The 19,891-nt window shown below is 32.2% G+C and overlaps 2 protein-coding genes across 5 annotated transcripts in view; one reads left to right on the top strand and one right to left on the bottom strand.

Moving 5' to 3' along the window:
* Window positions 1-8,179, top strand: part of LOC146540008 (uncharacterized) — a 54,150-nt gene extending 45,971 nt beyond the window's left edge. Inside the window, exons 3-4 of one of the 4 annotated variants that reach the window (XR_014879462.1) lie at window positions 5,978-6,164; window positions 7,739-8,113. Coding sequence is in view for 2 of the 4 variants with exons in the window: in XM_085207526.1 (XP_085063652.1) it covers window positions 5,978-6,164; window positions 7,739-7,858 (307 nt within the window). In the remaining 2 variants the exon portion in view is untranslated. Of the gene's footprint in view, window positions 1-5,977; window positions 6,181-7,738 lie in introns of all 4 variants that reach the window. The other 3 variants (XM_085207527.1, XM_085207526.1, XR_014879463.1) reach the window with 3 other exon arrangements.
* LOC146540007 (homeotic protein ultrabithorax) overlaps window positions 1-13,089 on the bottom strand; it is a 118,556-nt gene extending 105,467 nt beyond the window's left edge. The window contains exon 1 of the mRNA XM_085207525.1: window positions 12,630-13,089. Coding sequence (XP_085063651.1) covers window positions 12,630-13,089 — 460 coding nt within the window. The remainder of the gene's footprint in view (window positions 1-12,629) is intronic.
* Window positions 13,090-19,891: the final 6,802 nt, after the last annotated feature.

The following is a 19,891-nucleotide window of genomic DNA, read 5'->3' as shown; positions in this document are numbered from 1 at the left end:
TAATTAAATTGAGATAAAATTATTAAGATACATATTTATTTATTCAAAATTTTATACAAGATTATGAATTTAAAAATAACATGTCCATGTGGGTTTCTAAACCTATTTATTAATGTGAAGAATTTTAAATATTTACATAAAAAAAAGAGTGCAGCGAATTTTTGTGTATGTATTTCTATAATTTTATTTCAATCCGTGGTATCGGAATGCAGATATGAACAATATATACGCATACAAGATAAACATTTAGTATGACACGGCGTAGCACATAAATAATAATTTCGTATAACACAATCGTTTAGAGCATTTGCATAAAAATATGTTGGCCACACATCTTGCTGTACACATTTCCTTTGTTTATCTTATTAATATTAAAATAATCAGTTATTTAAAAGTTATTAAGCCAAATAAAGCTGTATATAGGTATATTACCTTAAATACACTACTAAAAATCGATAATTTTTCTACCTGGTACGTTACTACTATATATGCTATACATTATATACCTAGTATTTTTAAATAAGGGTTTTATATTAATAATAATAATTGAAAATTCACCAGTTCCGGTTTTATCGATCATAAAATATCGTTATATTTTGTTGAAGATTGTTTGGTGTTGCTTGTTTGTCTCTACATATTTTCGCGGCGCGTCGGCTTCGTGCACTCGCATTCATAAACCACCCGGTCTCTGACCCCTTAAAACACTAACACTTAAAATTATATTAGATCAAAATTCTATGTCTGCTTATATTCTATTTTATCACTTATTATCATTATTTGGTTAATAATGTATTTGTAATTACACTTTAACGTCGTTAAAAATTCAATTTCAACAAGCAATGCCTCGAAAAAACATGGCAAAAAGTGGAGAAGGGAGTGTTTTAACACTAGGGGATACAACGTAAGCTGATAAAAAAAAATCTTATTTATATAAAATTTATGGTTAATTTAAAACTCATTATAAAACTACGATAGTCAGACGGATTATATTTTCCTTTGTAAACACGACGGCGGGCAGCGTTATGTTTTATGTATCGCGAGTGCACTTCAGAAGGAAACTCTTATTATAATTCTGCGCGGATGTCGTTGCCTCTAACATCGTGAGCTGACAGTCAAGCACATCTCCCGCGAGGCGTGCGAAAAGTAAAAGCCAATTCATCTTTATTTAGACTTAGATGTACAATAAACAGACTTATATATAGACACATATTTATATAATAACACTAAGAAAATTAAAATATTTTAAATAGTCCATTTTTGGTCTAAAATTGGGAATTTTTTCGCGACAACTGACAGACAGACAATATTAGCGCGTAAATTAACGTTACGCGTGGCGCATGTCACGCTTTGCATATCGAATGCTTCACCCGTCAAATTGAACTGTGGTAGGTCGCGCCTTCACTATTCTATACGTAAGAACACTATACGCAAGAAAAACACTAAAAAAACTCTCACAACTTATATTATTATGTAGCTTTTAGTATTGAACTGTATAAGAACGTCCGTTACATACGAATTTTCGAACACCACTAGCCTGACTAATTATTATCCAAAGGAACGCCGCCCTTGATAGGAAATGGTAGATAACTTAATTCTCTTCTGCTGTGGGTTAATAAATTATAATTTACGGCTTTATGGGCATCAACTGGTATGAAAAAACGGGCCTTTAATAGAAACATCTTTTTGGTTGTCTATCGCGCTACGAGTCCGGGCTGTTTTGTTAAATTACCTTGAATCGACAACCTTGTGGAGCTTTGTAACCATTTTCGTAGATTACATCAATATTTAGTCATTGTTATTAGTGTATGAAAATTTATGTAAATCTATTTTGTATTTAAAGGCTTTGGTTATTAAAGAAATTAATTATTACTAAGAAAATATTGTATTAATTTAAATTCCAATGAAATCAAATAAATATCTTTTTAATATAATATGAGAAAGATGTAAATATTTAATTAAAATAAAAGTACTAAATTCCTTTAAACAAGTAATCAACGAAATATTTTTAAACAAAACATTAGAAAGGGATAGATATAGTTTCGAGCGCGGGTCTCCAAATATTGGAAGGGTTTATGAGTTAAGTGTGTGGAGGGGCCCATCCATCATGGCTATCGGCGCCGGCGCAAGCTTTCTGTTCGTTTACCGCTGTGAACCTTTCTAATATTAACCATTATAACATTTACTATTAATCAAAAAATATATATAATTCTAGAAAAAAATTCACATAATATATTCTATACAATATATTAAAACCAATTATTAAAAATTTGCCATAGAATAATATTCGAACTTTCACCGCTAGACTATAAAACGCTAACAATCGAAACGTTTATAAATTTTTATTGGTGGATAATTATGAGATTCCTACTGAAATGGTGTGATAAACTTTATTGATCGTTATATCGATATCCGTATCGAATCTACGAGTGGCGTGATGGATCTAACAGATTCGACACGGGCTATAGCCCAACGTGAGATTGAATAAGAATAATTAAAAAGTAGCAAGTGCCTAGTGGAAGGTAAGTGAACTTGCCTGCCGCCATTAATTGTATTTATTCTCAATGTTAATATGTTTTATGATAAAAATGTCATTTTGTATACAATAGACACAATTTATTGCTTTATTATAGTTCATATCTATGACTTTATTATTTAATTGTTTAATGAACTTGGCTCACTTGTTTTTGTTATCATAGTTTTATAGCCTTCTCTTTAATGGGCAGCATCCGAAGTGTAATCTTTACTACGAAGATAAGATTTTAATTTAATAATTAGTTGAAGCAAAAAGATCGAATGAACATAAGTGACTAAGAAGCAAATTTATTTATAGTCTGACATTTTTAATTAGTTACCTAATGATATTTCATGTTTAATATCATTGCAAGCTATAAAAACCGAGATATGAGAAGCAAAAAGTATTCCAAGTAAAAACCTCATAGTAGAATCAACACGATTAACCGACTTAGTTTAAAAAGAAGACACATTGTTCTGTTAAACGCTGGTTTCGGCACGAAGCTCCCTATATCAGACACGTAATTCTAAAACGCCTTAAATTGTAGAGTCGTTACGCAATACGAGACCTTATTGTCTAAACCATAAAGTGGTCCATAGGTCTAATATACTCAAAAACGTTCAATTCAAGTTTTCTACAATAGTTAACTTAAGTGTGAAAGAAATAAAATTTAATTTCGCATGACATATTCAAGATTTTTGCATGGAATGGAAAGGTGGTGGTTATTTATACAAGGTGTATGTTGCCATGCACTGTTTATGTGAAATTAAATATGGTTTAATAGTTTACTAGGAACGGGTTAGGGCTTTTAAATTAGTTGGCAATTTTATATCGTACCTCGCTTTCAGAGACTTTTTTTTTGTATAATTATAATTAAAGTGGTTATTATAATTCGTACAAACAATTTGGAGTATTAAATTGAATAAGTAGATATGAAAAAAGAACATAAAAATATTTTTATTATAATTAATGAATGTGTAAGGCTGGTAGCACACTTCTTTAAGTAATATGATTTTTCATTTTAAATTGTGTATATTATAATAAGAAAAATGTTAATTACGTATTTGTAATTTTTTAAATATTGCAAGAGATGTAATCGATGTTTGTATACAATCTAGTCTTAGATACATTCAGATATTTCTATTTTTTTAAAAGAATATTTATGAAAATTACATAAAATTATATTGTCAGGTACCTATATAAATGTATAATATCTTTTTACTGTAGCAATGTGCGGGTCAAATCAACTTGGCATTTTAAATACTTTATCCAATAATTTTTACGATACATATTAAAAATGTTATGTGAATTTAATAATTTGGTAATATCTTTTTTTTATTATGAAATACATCAATTAATTCAAAATTACTCAAAAAATATTATATAAAGTGAACAAATTTAAAATAAATTTCTAACTACAGTTTAAAGAGATATTTATTGCGATTAATTAAGAATCATAATCATTATAAATATTTTATAGGATATTTTAAAGGTGTAAACGATGTAATAAAAATTAAAATAAATACGTATATCTAATATATAATGTTCTGTTACGTTGTGGTTTGATATGAAACTTTTGTTTCATGTCGGCGATTGTGGAGTGGTGGATCGTGCAAAATTATTAATTGCCGAGCAGTCTTGGAGCTCTGCGGTTAGGTCGGCCCCGTACTACGGCCCGAGATATGTTATAACTTTATATTTAATTATATTATTGAAGAAAGTACATAATAAATGGATAATTAGAAAAAAGAAATATTTGTTTTTGTTCAAGAAAACTGAGTATGTTTACGTAATATACGATTAGTACGGATAAACTTTAAAAAGAGTTATTAAAATCAGCCATTTTAATACTAATTTATACCATCTTAATAACTAAAGTTCATGATCGTCTTAGGAAATCTACTGAGACTATTATTATCATTTCTGTTAATTATAGATGCAACTAAGTTGCATTGAAATTTAAAAAAATATATATCTTAAGATTATACAGTGCAGTCTCTATGTATTTTTTTTATAATTTATATATAATTGTTGCCAGTTGGTTGTATTTAAATTGACAGGTATAATTAGTACGCACTGAGCGACTCTATACTTACTTTTTATTATGAATGTATGTAACATATCCACTAATTTTCTTTATGTTATTTAAAATTAACTATGTAATGTTAAAAATAAATAATAAGTAATAAATGATAAACAAAAATTTTAAGATTTAATCTAATTTAAAGTACACCTTCAGTTAAACATATTTTATTTTTGAACATAAATCAACGAAATGTGAAATTGAAATATGAAACGCTCGATATGGTCAAGTATCCTAAAAGAACATCCCTGGGGCAAAATAACCGAGCAAGTTCGAGTATAATAATACCTATTTACGTAACTACGTAGGTACGGATATATGTGGATACGTGTGATGTTATATGTAGATTTCCTTAGTTAATTTACCTAAGAATTATTTAACTTTGATATTAAAAACACATTTAATTATCATTGTTTAACCATGTATATTTTTTGGAGTTTTAATAATTAATTATTTTATATTGTCTAACTATCATAAATTAAATTAGTAAATTTATACAAAATATTCCTTTTTTATCACTTTAAAGTTGTAAAAGATAATTATATAAATGGTATATATTACAACCTAGGAAGTTCTTTTTTAAATAGAAACGAAGTCGATCTAGCTCATTGTTATCTAAAAACTGAATGTCAATAGGTTTGTTCTCAGCGAACAAAAAGTGGAATAGTAGGTAACAATTGTAAGGTAGAGAGTCACGGTTCGATTGTACGTAACCGATGATTTCCGATGCAACGCGTAATGATACCCACGGACCTAATGATATTTTCAAGATCCATCATTGCCGAAAAAAGAAAAAAGAACCTCAAATCCGTTATATCACGTCTTCTTTAAGTAAAAAAAGTAGCTATCGCTTGCCTTTTTTTAATGTAGGTCTAGTCGAATTTATTATAATTATTTAAAATTGGATATAGGAGAAAAAACAAAAAATCTAAGCACAATTGTATGTAACCGATCATTTCCGATGCAACGCCTAATAACTAAATCTCACGGTGCTCGGTAGGTTTTCGTTTACCTTCTTTAATTGCATATATGGTGAAATACTATTACTAGAGTAAGCTTGGTAAAAATGTAGAGTTTATTTAGATACATTAGATAATTATATACATATATATTTTAGAAAATATATTAATATAATTTTATCGAAGATGCTGGAATCCACCATCTATCTAACATCTAATCTAAATATGTAAAATTTAGGGAACGGAATGAAAATCAGTAGCTTCTACCTACCCTAGAAAATTTGGACGAGGCGTGATATAAAATATATAACTATTACGTAAACATATTATTTAATATACTCTTACATACATACATTATATGAAAAATCTTATTTAGCTATTTTATGACTAGGCACTATAATATAATTGTATATTTTTTTGCAGTATTCCTGGAGAGGAGATAGTCGAGCTTTCATCGGCGCACACAAAAAGAAAGCACGCACACGAAGATGCACCCGGATTCATATTTATCACTTCACAGCTGCACACCTATGATCGATCCTTATCCAAGATGGCCGCCGCGCGCCGTCAACTGGCGGGAGATGCGCAGGCGCACCTCCTTCATACCAACGTCAATTTTTTACACTGTTTTTTTCTTTTAACTTCACTAATTAATAATTATAATATTAATAATAAAAAGCCGAATGAACGTCCTCGCACGTACACGATTTTTGCTGCACTAAAAGTCAAAAAACTTAGCGTATTCAAAAACTTGAAAGCCATAAAACATATCTCCCCCATTATTAGTTTATGGTTTGCGACTGTTACGGGGCTATTATGTTGTTATTTTTGTGTGTATCCAGCGTTTGTTTTGATTGTGTGCGGTGGACGGACGGACCAATTTGGGGAACTATTACGGGCGTCTATTCAGTAGGTACTAGAGCATTCTTTATGAAATGTATTCAAGGTCATTTTACTTGTTCTGTACATGCTCGTCTATTTAGACAATACAAAACGACAATACCAAAAAAGGAACACAAAATGTAATTAAGGAAAGCAATAGCTGCTTTTTTTTTAACTGTCATAATTGAAGATAATTGTGAGACAAAATTAGTTTATTTACTTCTGACATGCCGCGTCTTTGTGTATCGATTAAATCTTAATTAATAACCAAATGATATAATGGCGTACAAAAACATTTATCTTGTTATAAAATAAACACTAATTTGCATTCGGAACGCATCGATAACATATAGTAGAACACACTTCTCGTCCATGAGTCACGGATGCGTTAGTCTGCATTCTACACTAGCCGAAGATTTATATTCCTTAGTTCTCGCGTAAAATTTAAACCTTCTTTTCTTTCTGAACTATACGTACTAAATTAAGCTATTCTTAATGTATTAGATAAGAAAATTTAAATGTAATAAGGTAGAAAATGTTACTTAAAAAAGTATTTAATAAAAATCGTCTAATTATAAAATGACTTACGATCGTTGTAAATTTCTCACCAAGTTCATTGAATGGTGATCTAGTTTTAGTAGAACGAGTTATTGGTAGACGTAATAATATTAGTTCTACTAATGACGCAATAGAAGACATTCCTTTAAATCAGTATTTTCAGCCTACGTAATTGCGGATTTCAAATCTTAAAATTTAATTTAAAAAATTACAAACTAAAATTAAATTTAATTTTGGTGATATTATGTAAGTTATCGTACTAAATCATTATTATTGTTACTTTTGTATTTTTTCTTCCGTATGTAAAAGAACGTATGGCTTAGTAGTCACAGCGCTCTCAAGAGCTCGGATCGCTGTCAAGAGGCGCGGATTAAAATCCCGATACATGAAATTAATATATTTTTCTTCAGAAAAAGAATTTTTAAAAGCATTATTATTGTTATTACTTAATTAAATTAAAATAATTACAATAAAATATGACACTACCAAATCAAATCCAAATATATACATTCACACAATTGAAATAAATAAAGCGAGTGTGATATATATAAAAATAAAACAGTTTGTTTTGTCTAAAGATAAATTGTTAGCAATTTGTTATTCGATGCGCATCGATGTTGTAAAGTAGAGTAGCGTTCGTGGCGGGCGTCGTCTGACTCACGCGCGTACGTCGTAAGGTGTTTTGACTTGGTACGTAATAAAATGTGATTAACCTATCATTTAATAAAATTTGTTTTTTTTCAGGTTCCCGCTACCCCGTATATACAGGATAGGGAGGGAGCCTACAAGACTCTACGTTCTCCTTTCTCCACTGATTTTTTGAAGCGTTGCGTGTTGAGTGGCGGAATTGAACGCCGCGATTAAAAAATATTAATAAATAATAATTAATTCCCCCGTGTGGGAATCGAACCCCACGACCGTCGCGTTACAGTCACACGCTTTAGCACCTGTGCCACATGGCTTCCTTCAGCGAGTTTAATAAAATTTAATATTCCAAAATTTAATAAATCCAATAAAAATAACTATGTATTATGTTAATTCGAAAATGTGAAGAAAATATTTTTTTGTTATATTATTGACATTGATATCTAAGTAGCTTACTTATTTTATTAATTATTTTATCAAGATATATCTTGTTAAGATTTTATATTATTGAAATATATATTTAAATAATTGAAATGTTTTATATAAAATAAGTATAAAAACAACAACAAAAATCTTCATACTAGTTAGATAATCACGAAAACAATTTTTTATATTAGGTATGTAAATAATTATTTACTATGCTAAATATACATTTTATTGTATTTTAAATATAATAATTATTCCGTTTACAATCAATTAGTATCATGTTGCAATTAGCATATGTGCAAAATTTTATTGAATTTATATAAAGTCGATGTACTTATAATTAATATATTCTTTTACTTCACGTTGTATCCCGCACACAGCACCGAGGGAGACAGAAGGAACCTTATGTTAAGATACTCCGTTCCCTATTTTCAGCCGAATTCTGGAGGCATTTTTCAATGTAAATGTTGAGTTAAGTTTATTACCAAATACGATACTTCCCTATGTTACGCACTAACTTCCCTAAGTTTGTTGTATTTTGTTTTATTTTCTAATAAGATATTAAAACTGATTAAGCATTTAGATTAAGTATTAGTACGTATATATAAATGAACATAAATTTTTCAATTCACGTTCAAAACTTTTGTAATACATATATAGGTAGGTATCTACCATATTTTAGTTAAACAACTTCCCTTCGATTCAAACCACATTATAGCACGTTTTAAATAATTGAGGTTCGTCCATTATATGAAAGATTGGTTATAGGCTCTTACAAATGTCTTGTAGAGTACACCGCCGGCCTTTTAAATAACACCAAGTTTCATAATTATGTTGCTAAAGGTACTTATCTTTTAGCTACCGTTCTAGAAAGTCCGACCGACTATGTAATCTTTATTACAGATATGTAGAGATGGTCCGATGGTTTTGAACAATGTGATTATTTCACCTAAAGTTTGCCTGAGAATTTTTTTTCGTTAAATTATATTGGTATCTATATGTTCATTTTCTTATGTAAAATATTTTAAAATATTAAAAAAATATTTGCGTGTGGTTTTTGAAAATCAAATATGTAGAATGTACCTATATCAATGAATGCTCTTGAACACCAATTGAAAATAAAAATCTGGAATAATAAGCAAGACGCATGTACGGAGCAACTAGGTAGTGATTACAATATCTCATTTCCCTTTAATAAAGGAGCATTTAAAATATTCCGCCTCGGGCAAAATTCAGTCGCCAATTTGGGAACCTGTTTAGAAATTATAGGGTCAGGCCTCGGCTTAAGGTTAGATGCAGATAGCAGGAGGTAGAAAAACAATAAGTGCAACAAAAAGATAATAATCACAATATATCTTTTATTATTTACCACCCCTAGATGTAAAGTTTTAAATGTTAGAAAAAAAGATTAAAAGAAAGAAGACCTTTAATAAAAAAATGTTTAAAATATGTAATTTTCATGTCGCTCTAGTTGCTATCATCAATTATAGTAGAGCTAGTATAAATGTTCGCGTAATTTCATAACATTTATTTTTCTATAAACTTGTTTCTTATATTTAGACAAAGAATCACATACAATTATAATAGCTTCATAAGTTTTTTGTACCTAACGTAATTGTGCTAATGATGCTGCAAATTAAATGCATCGAATTAATCTCTAGTTTGAGCTCGTCCGGTTAATTTCTTACAATGTTGTTATAGAGTGCAGGGAAGTTATGAATAAAAATAAATGTTTAAAATACTCGCACTTCATCTCTCATATGCCAGAGTTTTTGGAACCAGGAGATTGGGAACCAGGGAACCTAGAATTTTCTTAATCAAAGATTTAATATTTTTAGAGGCTTGTTTTAAATTTATGGTACGAGTATAGAAGTATTATTAGTAAATAAATTATTTTTTAATAATCGTCAAATAAAAGTAAAATTGCTATATCAATTTCAGTGTAACTATTTTTATAAAACTAGTTTATTTCACGCGTTCTTTCCTAAAATTATAATAATAAAGGCTTATTACATTAAATTAGCCGCGCAGTCGCCGCTCTACCAAAGGCCCCTAAATCATTATTTGTATGCAAACAATTTCTGACGAATGATTTATAAGGAACTACACTCAAGCTTTTTTTTTCATATTATTTTAGTTATGTACTTTTTTTCACTGTGTGAAGCATAGAGCAATGATCCTCCGCTCTCCACTTTCCGCACAAATTTTGAAATCATTTGTGAGTGGCGGAACCGAACGCCGCGATATAAATATTTCATTTCTTCGGGTGGAAAACGAACCCACAAACTCGCGTTTACAGTCACACGCTTGTACGCGACGACTGGCCTCAGTCAGTCAGTCAGTAAATTTTAATAATACCTGCACTTTATTCATATTTTTCCTCGTTATTATTAATAATTTTTGTTTCCCAAAAAATCTAATTAACTCTTAATGATAAATGAAAAATTTTAATCTCTAAAAACAATTCACGAGCTACATTTTGTTACAATTAGATTTAATTGTTACTTCATAAATTTGAAATTTCCTGTAATGATTTTTTAAAATGTTCATAAAAATGCTAATGAACTCTTTGCGCCATAAATTATTTTACAAAATATAATCACTTATGTTAATCAAATTAAGAACAAGAAGTTATATTTTAAATAGGATTTTTAAAAATTTTAAAGTTTAGTTTTAACTAAACTAGGTACTATTAGGATTTTAACTTAGGGATCTACTTAAAACAAAATTCCGATGCATTTTAAATTTATAAGGACGAGAGCGGTCAAAGCTCATGCGGTCCACATGGACGCGGCCTTGTATTGTTTTCGCGGGCCGTGTTGCGTGAACTGGAATGAAATATGGCCGACAGTTCGACTACTCATTTTAGTTATTTTTATATATTTTTTTTCAGGCTGTGTTACTTAATTTTTATCAAGTCCCATGAGTTATGAGAACTGGGACCACACGCGCGTCGTGGTAATTACGCGTCAATGATGGCCTTGCCCTCGTCGCGGGATACGGATAGATATTTTTTTACGCTTCACGCTATATCCCGCATGTAGCAAGGCAGAGGGAACGTAGTGTTGAGACACTCCATTCCTCACTTTCCGCCTATTTTTTTACCGATAGATAGAGCTAATAATTATTTAATAAAAAATAAATGAATAAACATTCCAATAGTATGTCACATATGCACCTAATAGTATTTTCAGTATAATATAACAATATATAAGGCGTATATCAATATTAAATAGAAATTTTATAGTCGGTACAAATGTTCTTATTGGATTTGTTTCTTGTATATTCTAACTAGTAAAGGGAATCTAATAAATCAATTGGAGCTTCGACCTCACATGCATATTAAAATAAAATTCATTTCTATATTAGATATTTTTTACTTATTTTAGTCCTCGAAATTTTTTCCTTATTAAAAGAATCTTGAAAATGTATATTTTCTTTATAATATTAAATATTCCCACAATTTACGTAATAAATTAGATTTTGAATATAGCCTTAACATTATATGTAAATTTTTTGCTACTCTTAGTATAAGGTGTCAAGTTCGCCATATAAATAAATGGTCATGTGAAATATCTAACATTTAAACTAAGATAATAAAAATACCCAAACTAGACCGGGCCATTGACCCGGGCGAGCGGCGCGAGCGCTCCTGCCGGTGGGCTCTAAAATGTACCTACCTATGTCTTCTAATGCTTATGTTTAACGATTTCTCATGTGTAAACTTTTAATGAATGAAATACTCGAGAATTATATGTTTTATTATTTTCATGTTTAAGTAAATATTTTGTATCCAGTTCTTGTTAATTGCTTTACTAGATTTTTGTTAGAATTTTGTACATTTACCTATTAAAATATTTGTATTAAATTATTGCTAAAAGGATGTGGAATGTTTAGAATAAAATTATGTTTTATTTATTGTAGGTATTATAATGTTAAATAATATTAAAGTTTATCTTAAAATGTACTAGATGAATGCCCAATTTTTTTATGAACCACGTCTCTGTCATTTTATACATTGTATAAATGTATAAAAGTAATTGTGCACATAAATGATAAAACGACCGAATTAAATAAAAGCTTATCTCTTCCTAAAAACCTTGTCAAATACATTCCACTTTTATTTTTATTTTATAAAATTATACTAATATCAAACAGTTTTATGCTTGTTCTTATGATACTATAAAACTCCGAATAATACTCAAATCTGTCGCACTAAAGAGGTGTTAACGAGGGTCTTTCATTTTATGTGATTTTTATTGATATTTAAGTTGAGCGCCTCTCGGCTACCTGTTTACGTTCTCATTAGTATCTTATTGGTAATTCCAGACCTATAATATGAGTTTATCTTATTAATGAGATAAGCAGCGTTTTAGAGCTTTCTTATGGTCGTATGAAAGTTGCTCTACAGTTATTCCGATTAACCGTTAATTATTATCTTTTTATTTCTTAATGATAAATGTATCTAATATTCTGTTTATTATTTTAAAATTTATTGTACGCTCCTATACTAAAAATTTTGAATGTCAATAACTTCAAAATTAAAAGATACAAATTTACTAACCTGCTATGGCCATCCAAGGGTAGAATGTGTGATTAGTGGGCTGGTGTTGAACAGGTTGTGCTGAAGCTGCTGCTCCAGGTAGCCCGCACTGGTTCCCCCAGGGCAGAGCTCGGCCAGGACTCGACGACTCGCTGTATCGGGCCTCGGGAGTACACGCTGCGGGCCTCACTAGCGCTCCTAGACCTGATCCCCATGCCTCTTTCCCACCATAACCATTCTGCTGTTCGCCTCCAGCTTTCGAGCAGTCTGCCTTAGCATATTGCTGCTCTCCTGCATACAGCTTGCAAGCGGCCGCCACTGATGCATCGTACGGGGAATCCTGCGGCCTCGGCTGGTGTAATGCATGAGGCTGGGCATATGTCAGCCCCAAGGGGAATCCGCGGTATTGGTCTCCACCGCCGCCGCCCTGGTGCACCCCATGGGCCCCGTAGAAACCGCCCTGCTCGAAGTAAGAGTTCATTCTGATAAGTCACCGACACTAACGTCACTCGGAAACACTTATGTCATCGCGGCCCGCGCGCCGTCACTCGCCGTCACTCCGTCTCTCCGCCGTCACTTCAGATAGACGACTGAACGTTAACTTTATTAATTTTATTGGCTATTAAACGTCACTCGAGCGTCATAATGTGTTTCATCGGCGATAAAGGCCGCTCGTGTGTTTACTTTTTACGATTATTTTACGAGTTTAGAGCACGTGCTGCGGTTTTACGAGTTTTTAAGCGTTCTATGTTCTGTAGTGGCTCTGGTGCTGGTTGGGAGCGAGTGTCTCAGCACATGTGGCGGACGTGTCGAGCGAAGTTTGCGGTCGCGTGTGGTGCGGGCGCGCGACTGTGCCGGGACAACCGGCGCGGCTCGGCTCACGCAGGCTACTGCGAGCGCCACGCGCGCCGCCCCGCGCGCCGCCTGCGCGACCAGCAGCGACGATTGTTCCGTCCCCTTTTCGCTAATCACTATAAATATTATCAGTGATGCTCTCTTTTCCCTCGCTTATCACTCCTCCTAAACACGTGCCTTCCACCCCCAGGCACCGTAGAGCTGATGGCAGACCGCGCTCTACGCTCTCTACACTCAAGTGTTAGACGCTGTAAGAGTCTCCACGTGCCGAGTAATCGCTATTATGCCCAAATAAATTAAATTTCGGTAAGATCAGAAAGTCTTTGAATTTGAGTTTTAACTTTTCAAGTGGCTCCTATTAATGTTTAATAACCACTTAACACGGCTTACCGCAGTCAACAAGCAAAAAAACATCTACAAAAGGCCAATAATGCCTCGGCTACTGAAAAGTTAAGCCGCAAAGTCGTAAACTCATAAACGTACAATTAGTGAAACGGGCCAGTAAAGAAAAGATTTTACAACCACTCTCGGTCGGGCCACAATGAGCGCGCAGTATCGTAACAAGGTGCTGAATAGAGTGAGAAGTCGTAAAGATGATTATTATTTCTTCTACTACCTGTTTTATACGAGCGGTGGTCCTATCTCGCTTTCGCATACACGAAGTACAGTTGTAAGAGCGAGACGGGTGATGTGTGTGTGCAGTGTGCTGTGAAGCGGGCGTCGCGACACGTATAGCTGTCTCTGTCTGGCGCGGTGTCGCGTGCAGTGCAAGACGCACTATCGAAGGGTAAACAATAGTGCATTATCGCGAGTCGGTCGCGGCAAATGAAGTCATCAAACGAATGAATGGTCTCGTCGGTGCGCACCCAACACGCTGCATTTTTATTGTGGTCTCACCTCTTTGAACAAATATTTGTATAAAAGGGCGAATTATACGGCTTTTATTGGATTTTTTAGCTCGGATTGAGAGTTATGTGTTTTAGGGTGGATTTATGTTTTAATTTTATTTTTGGTCATTAATATATATTTTATTTTAATATTCATTTAATTGTATTGAGCATTATACATATTACCTATTAGATATTTTGTTTGAATGGACAGGTATAAGTGGGCATATACCTATATGATAAATATATATATATATATATATATATATATATATATATTGTACCTATTCATATACATAATCTTTTGCGCGGCGTTGAATTCCGCGCCACTCGCAATGCCTTCAGAATTCGACGAAAAGTGGGGAACGGAGTGTTTTACCATAAGCTCTCTCTACCTTCCCTGCTACATGCGAGATGTAACGTGAAGCTGAAGAATAAAACATACTAATAAACCTCTTACTGGTTGAATTGTACATGCCTGTGTTAAAATGTAATTATACAATCAACATTTTATTTTGACATTTTGTAATGAGAGAATTCATTCACCCTTTTCTATATTAACATTTTAATGAGTTACTTATACCCGACACAAGGCCCTTAAAACTGCATAGGAGTATAACTTAATTAACACCTTTTGCATATATTTTGAGTAGGTATCAAATAAACATCTAATTAAATCATTTAAAAATATTATTACCTTTCAATAAGTAGGCCATGATTACAAAATTAAAAGATTAAAATGAAATATTTAGAAACGTGTAAATATTTGAACGAATTGAGACACTGATTCGTCCAAGAGATTTAAAAAATAGGTAAACTTTTTTACACGATTCTAAATATTTTCTTAACTGTTGTGTATGTACCTAATTGGCACTTTACAATTTTAAAATAAAATTTAGGAACTACGAGTATATAGAACTACTACGGAATGTTTCTTAATAATATTATAGTTCTTTTACAGGTTGGAATAAAACTATTTAGTAGTAAGAATAGAAATAAAACCCGAAAATATTATAAATATATTCCATTATGATTCTTATAAGAATTCAATTTTATTTTCTCCAATAGGTACCTACAAGTTGCAGAAAATACTTTTCTAATAAGTTTATTTGGAACCTCTGTATGAAGGTTACATAGCTACTATATTATATAAAGTATCTACCTGTTGTCCTATCAAGGTATCTAGGTAAATAGGTTTAAATATCTCCGGCATACAGCAGAGCAAGAACCTAGACTCTAAAGAAAATGTTAAGGCCACTCTCTTTTCTTCTTCTTCACTTTTCATCCAACTTTGACATAATGCATATTGACCGGCGAAACCCAATACCATCCTTAAACCATATAGGTTTTACTTCTAAGCATCGAAGGATCTATGAAAATCTACATTCTAATATGTATTCGTGTAGTCATTTCTCCTGTTTTAGACGAGTTTCATCTCAATCATGCGGAATGCATTTCCACTCAATTCCTTGGATGGATGGAATAAATGTCAAGCCCATCGCGCTCCGGGCGAAGAGCTCAGAGCAGTCTTTGGAACTTGCGTCAGGGGTAGCTTTTCAAATTTTATCACCTAGTTTTAGATAGTATACAAACACATTAGCCACTGAGATTTGACTCTACCTGTCTCTATTTATTTTTATTTTTTCAGTTTTATGGTGTGTCCCGCATGTAATAGAGTAGGAAGGGGGAGCCTAGCGTTAAGACGAACGAGGTCCCCCCTTCCCGTCGACAATTCTGGAGGCATTGCGTGTTGAGTGGCGGAACTCAACACAGCGCTTTGTATCGATATTGAATATTTCATTCTCGTTTTATTTGTTTTCTGTAATAAATAAGTCTTCTCATGCCTATACGCTTTTTTTAGTTTCATGCTATATGCTATAGAGTTGGTAGAGGGAACTTGGAAACTTAATGGGAAGGCACAGGGACCAGCACATCTATTTCAGCTCTACTCCTAGACACCTATCAGAATATTCATCAGTTTAAAAATGTACTACCTACGTGGAACAAAGTTATATGACGAGAGTAGAGTTGGTGCTTGGAGTAGACTTTTACTTTCAAACGCCTTATATCTTTTATCTAGTGACAGTAGGTGAGTACAGAGATTGGGAACGCGAGCTAGGTAGGAACCTACTCATAAAAACTGTAAAAAGACGGAAAATTTGTTCCGACCGACATTTCATATCATATTAAGAAATAAGTAGATAGGTCTACCTTATCAAAAGCCTAAAGCTATAATACCTATATGTAGGTACCTTTATCTAAATTGACTTCCTCCTTCTTGTTGTTAGTAACAGAAATTCAATAATGCTCATTATAAGCAGATTTTATGTTAGTTAAAGAATTAAAATAAATATCTAACTCGGACGAAAATATCCAAATAAAATATTAAAATACGTAATACAAGTCCAAATTACTTAATATTTTTTAATTAGTTACGAGCCAAAAATTTTAGTTAAATCTAAGTAGGTTTAGTTTTGATAAAGTCACTTTAATAATAAATGACGCTATATAAAAGATAAGACCCTGTTTTAAATTCAAAGCTCATACATTATGTAGGCGAATGCGCTGCATTATAGACTAAATTGAATTTAAAATTTCGCTTAGAATATATACGATTTATGACACGCCAAAGCAATATTGTTGGAATTTACGATATTATGATATATTATATGATACATTTGTGTGGACGTGCTCGTAGTGAGGTCTAAGGAGCCTCATTCTCATTCAGTCAACAGATGGTGATATTCGCGAGGCGGGCGGCGCCCGCGCACCGCACGTCGCCCGCGCGTGCCTCCTGTGCCTCGTAAACACGATTTTTACTACCACTTAAACGCTCGTAAAAGTCACGTGAATTGCGCCGTTTGTAGAACTCTCAGTAAACACCGCTCAGATCATTTCGTATACGCCTTCGGGGCTAAACTTCGATATAAATTCGAAACTTTATGGCGCTGCCCGGAACGCACTCGGCTTGTTATTATGCCGTTCCTTAGACATTTATTGAACCATTATTGGCTCTTTTAAAGTATCACCCGCTTAATAGAGATAAAGGAGTCGTTGATAGTTTATGTCTTTATCGTACGAGGTTCGAGGCAGCGCCTGCCAGTCTGTTCCGACTGGCCGACTGCAGTTTTATGACTGTAATTTTCCTTTTTATCGTGGCTCATTGGTTTATTGCTGGCTGTATGATTGATATCAATCAATGGCTGTAATAGATTGTTATGAAGTCTATGTGGACTGGGTCGATTTATGGCCGACGCGTTCTGTTTACTAAGTTGAGGTGAATGGAGTGTTAAGAGTTATTGTACGTACTTATGTTGTAGAATAGGTATACTTATTTACGATGCAAAGATAAGTTATTAATTATTGTTACGGAAATAATATATTAGTTCTTCAATGGAATATATAATTTAAAGTTTTAAGAAGGTCTTAATAGGTATGTTTTTGTTAAGTTTAGGCACTCCATTCAAAAAGATTACAAGGTAGACACAATTTGAGGTGAGGTATAAAAATAATACTTGGATATATTTTATAAAATTCGATATTAACGCAATATTTACATAGGTATTTAAATAAACACTTATCTACTTTTGGGAATGAAGAGTCAATAAATTTTGTACAGCTAGTTACTAAGTTGAAAGCGAGGAATGGAAGTTTCCTTATGGGGAACGGAGAGTGTTAACACTAAGTTCTCGGGTTACCTTTACCTTTGCCTTTCGGTATACCTTGATAACTTAAAATAACTTTGTTTATTTAGTTAAGGCATATAACGCCTTAACCAAGCGCGTACCTATATACTATCTGGTACCTATATACCTATGATATACAATTGATTGTTATTTTTTGGTCTTCAGTTATCGTTTTAGGGTTCTTTGAGATTGATAGGAAAGCTGACAATATACCTACTCTTAGTTAGTGATACTGCCACCGTGGCTATGATGGTAACAATTTTTACAAGTAAGAGTAAGTTTGTTTAGTCTCAACACAATGACATTGCAATGCAACTGCATTCGCTACACTTACACCATCTATCGAAAATTGTCATAAACCGATATTTGAATTATATTTCAATTTTATACAAGATAATGATTATTTATATAATTTAATATTAAATAATTTGTTTTAGTTAGCTTATTATGTACTATAATGTTGAAAAGAACCAATTTCCCTAATTACGCCATCTAGTGTCACACACTATAATTTAGACGAAACGACACCTTGCTTGCGTTAATGTCTTTCATTGACACTAATAATATTTGTTTTCATTAAACGTAAACCACATAAAATTGTTATTAAACTGATAATATTAATAAAAACAAGACATTCCAACAGTCGATAAAACTCTAAAAATATAACATACCGAATCAATTTGAAACGGCTTCAGAAAAATATATAAAAAGCTTATCAAAAATTAATGAGACATTTAAACATTTTGCGTCTCTATGAATCACCTTTATTATATTTTTATCACATGTGACGTCCTATCAGCGGGAACCTACCGTAACTGCCAATAGAGACGATAGCGCGCTCGTAAAAAGATTTTTATAGCTTTATTCATCATTCGGCCAATATAAATTCATCAAGACACTTGTTAATCATAAAATAAATCTTATTACACACTAAAATGACGTTTAAATTGACGACAAGCGTTTTATTTTCGTCATAACAATAAAATTTATTTTTATGGGCGCGCTTAGTGCGGGCCGGTGGAGCGCCATCTCACGGTGGTGAGGCGGACCACTACGTCGCGTGACGTCACTCGGTGGTAGTCCGAACGCTTTACGACTCCTTTACAATGCTGGAATGAATAGATGTGTCGTAAACGGTGAAGGTTTACTAACTTCCTTATAGCTTGATTGTCGTATAAATGTTCTATGATTTTTTTTTATTTTAATTAATTTATGGATTTTTTGTCGTTTTTGGCAAAACTCGTTTTTATGTTATTTAGAAATCATATCTACGTATTAAGCTAAAGCTTATGTAATATTATGTTTTGTTTGCGATATTGAAATATTTATTAATAGATTTTATTGATTTATAGTAGTAAAATGATAACAAAGTAGCAAAATTAAAGGACCTGTTTTGACGACGAGGTAGGTGTTGTGAGCAAACAATTATGAACTAATTAATAATTAAATTTTAAAAAAGTATAAATCTTTTTACGTTGCTATGTCGTCATAATCTATTGATAGTGCAACCGTCGTCGGTGGCCTGACAAACTTTGACCTAAAATACAATTAGATATTTAATAAATCTTTTAATAACATATTTTAATGTTTAATTATACATTAGTTAACAAAATATATTTTTAAAATATATTTAGGAATTTTTGTTTTTATTATTTCCTAATAATTTTAATATTCAGTAAATCGCTTGTAGCTACTTGTTTTTTTTTTAATTTAAGATATTTCAATATTATTACTTAATTGAATTTTAAAAGCGAATAATTATAAATTTAAAAAAGAAAATAGAAGACAGCAAAAGGATCGGAGACACCGCGATGCTCTCGTACAAAATAAACTGTGAAACTGTCCCCTCTTCCCT

This window comes from Heliconius melpomene, chromosome 3 (genome assembly GCF_056956725.1).
Source record: "Heliconius melpomene rosina isolate 202511_hmr_F chromosome 3, ASM5695672v1, whole genome shotgun sequence".
Classification (NCBI taxonomy): Eukaryota; Metazoa; Arthropoda; class Insecta; order Lepidoptera; family Nymphalidae; genus Heliconius; species Heliconius melpomene.
Note: the sequence above shows the minus strand (reverse complement) of the source record. Positions and strands in the feature narration are given on the sequence as shown.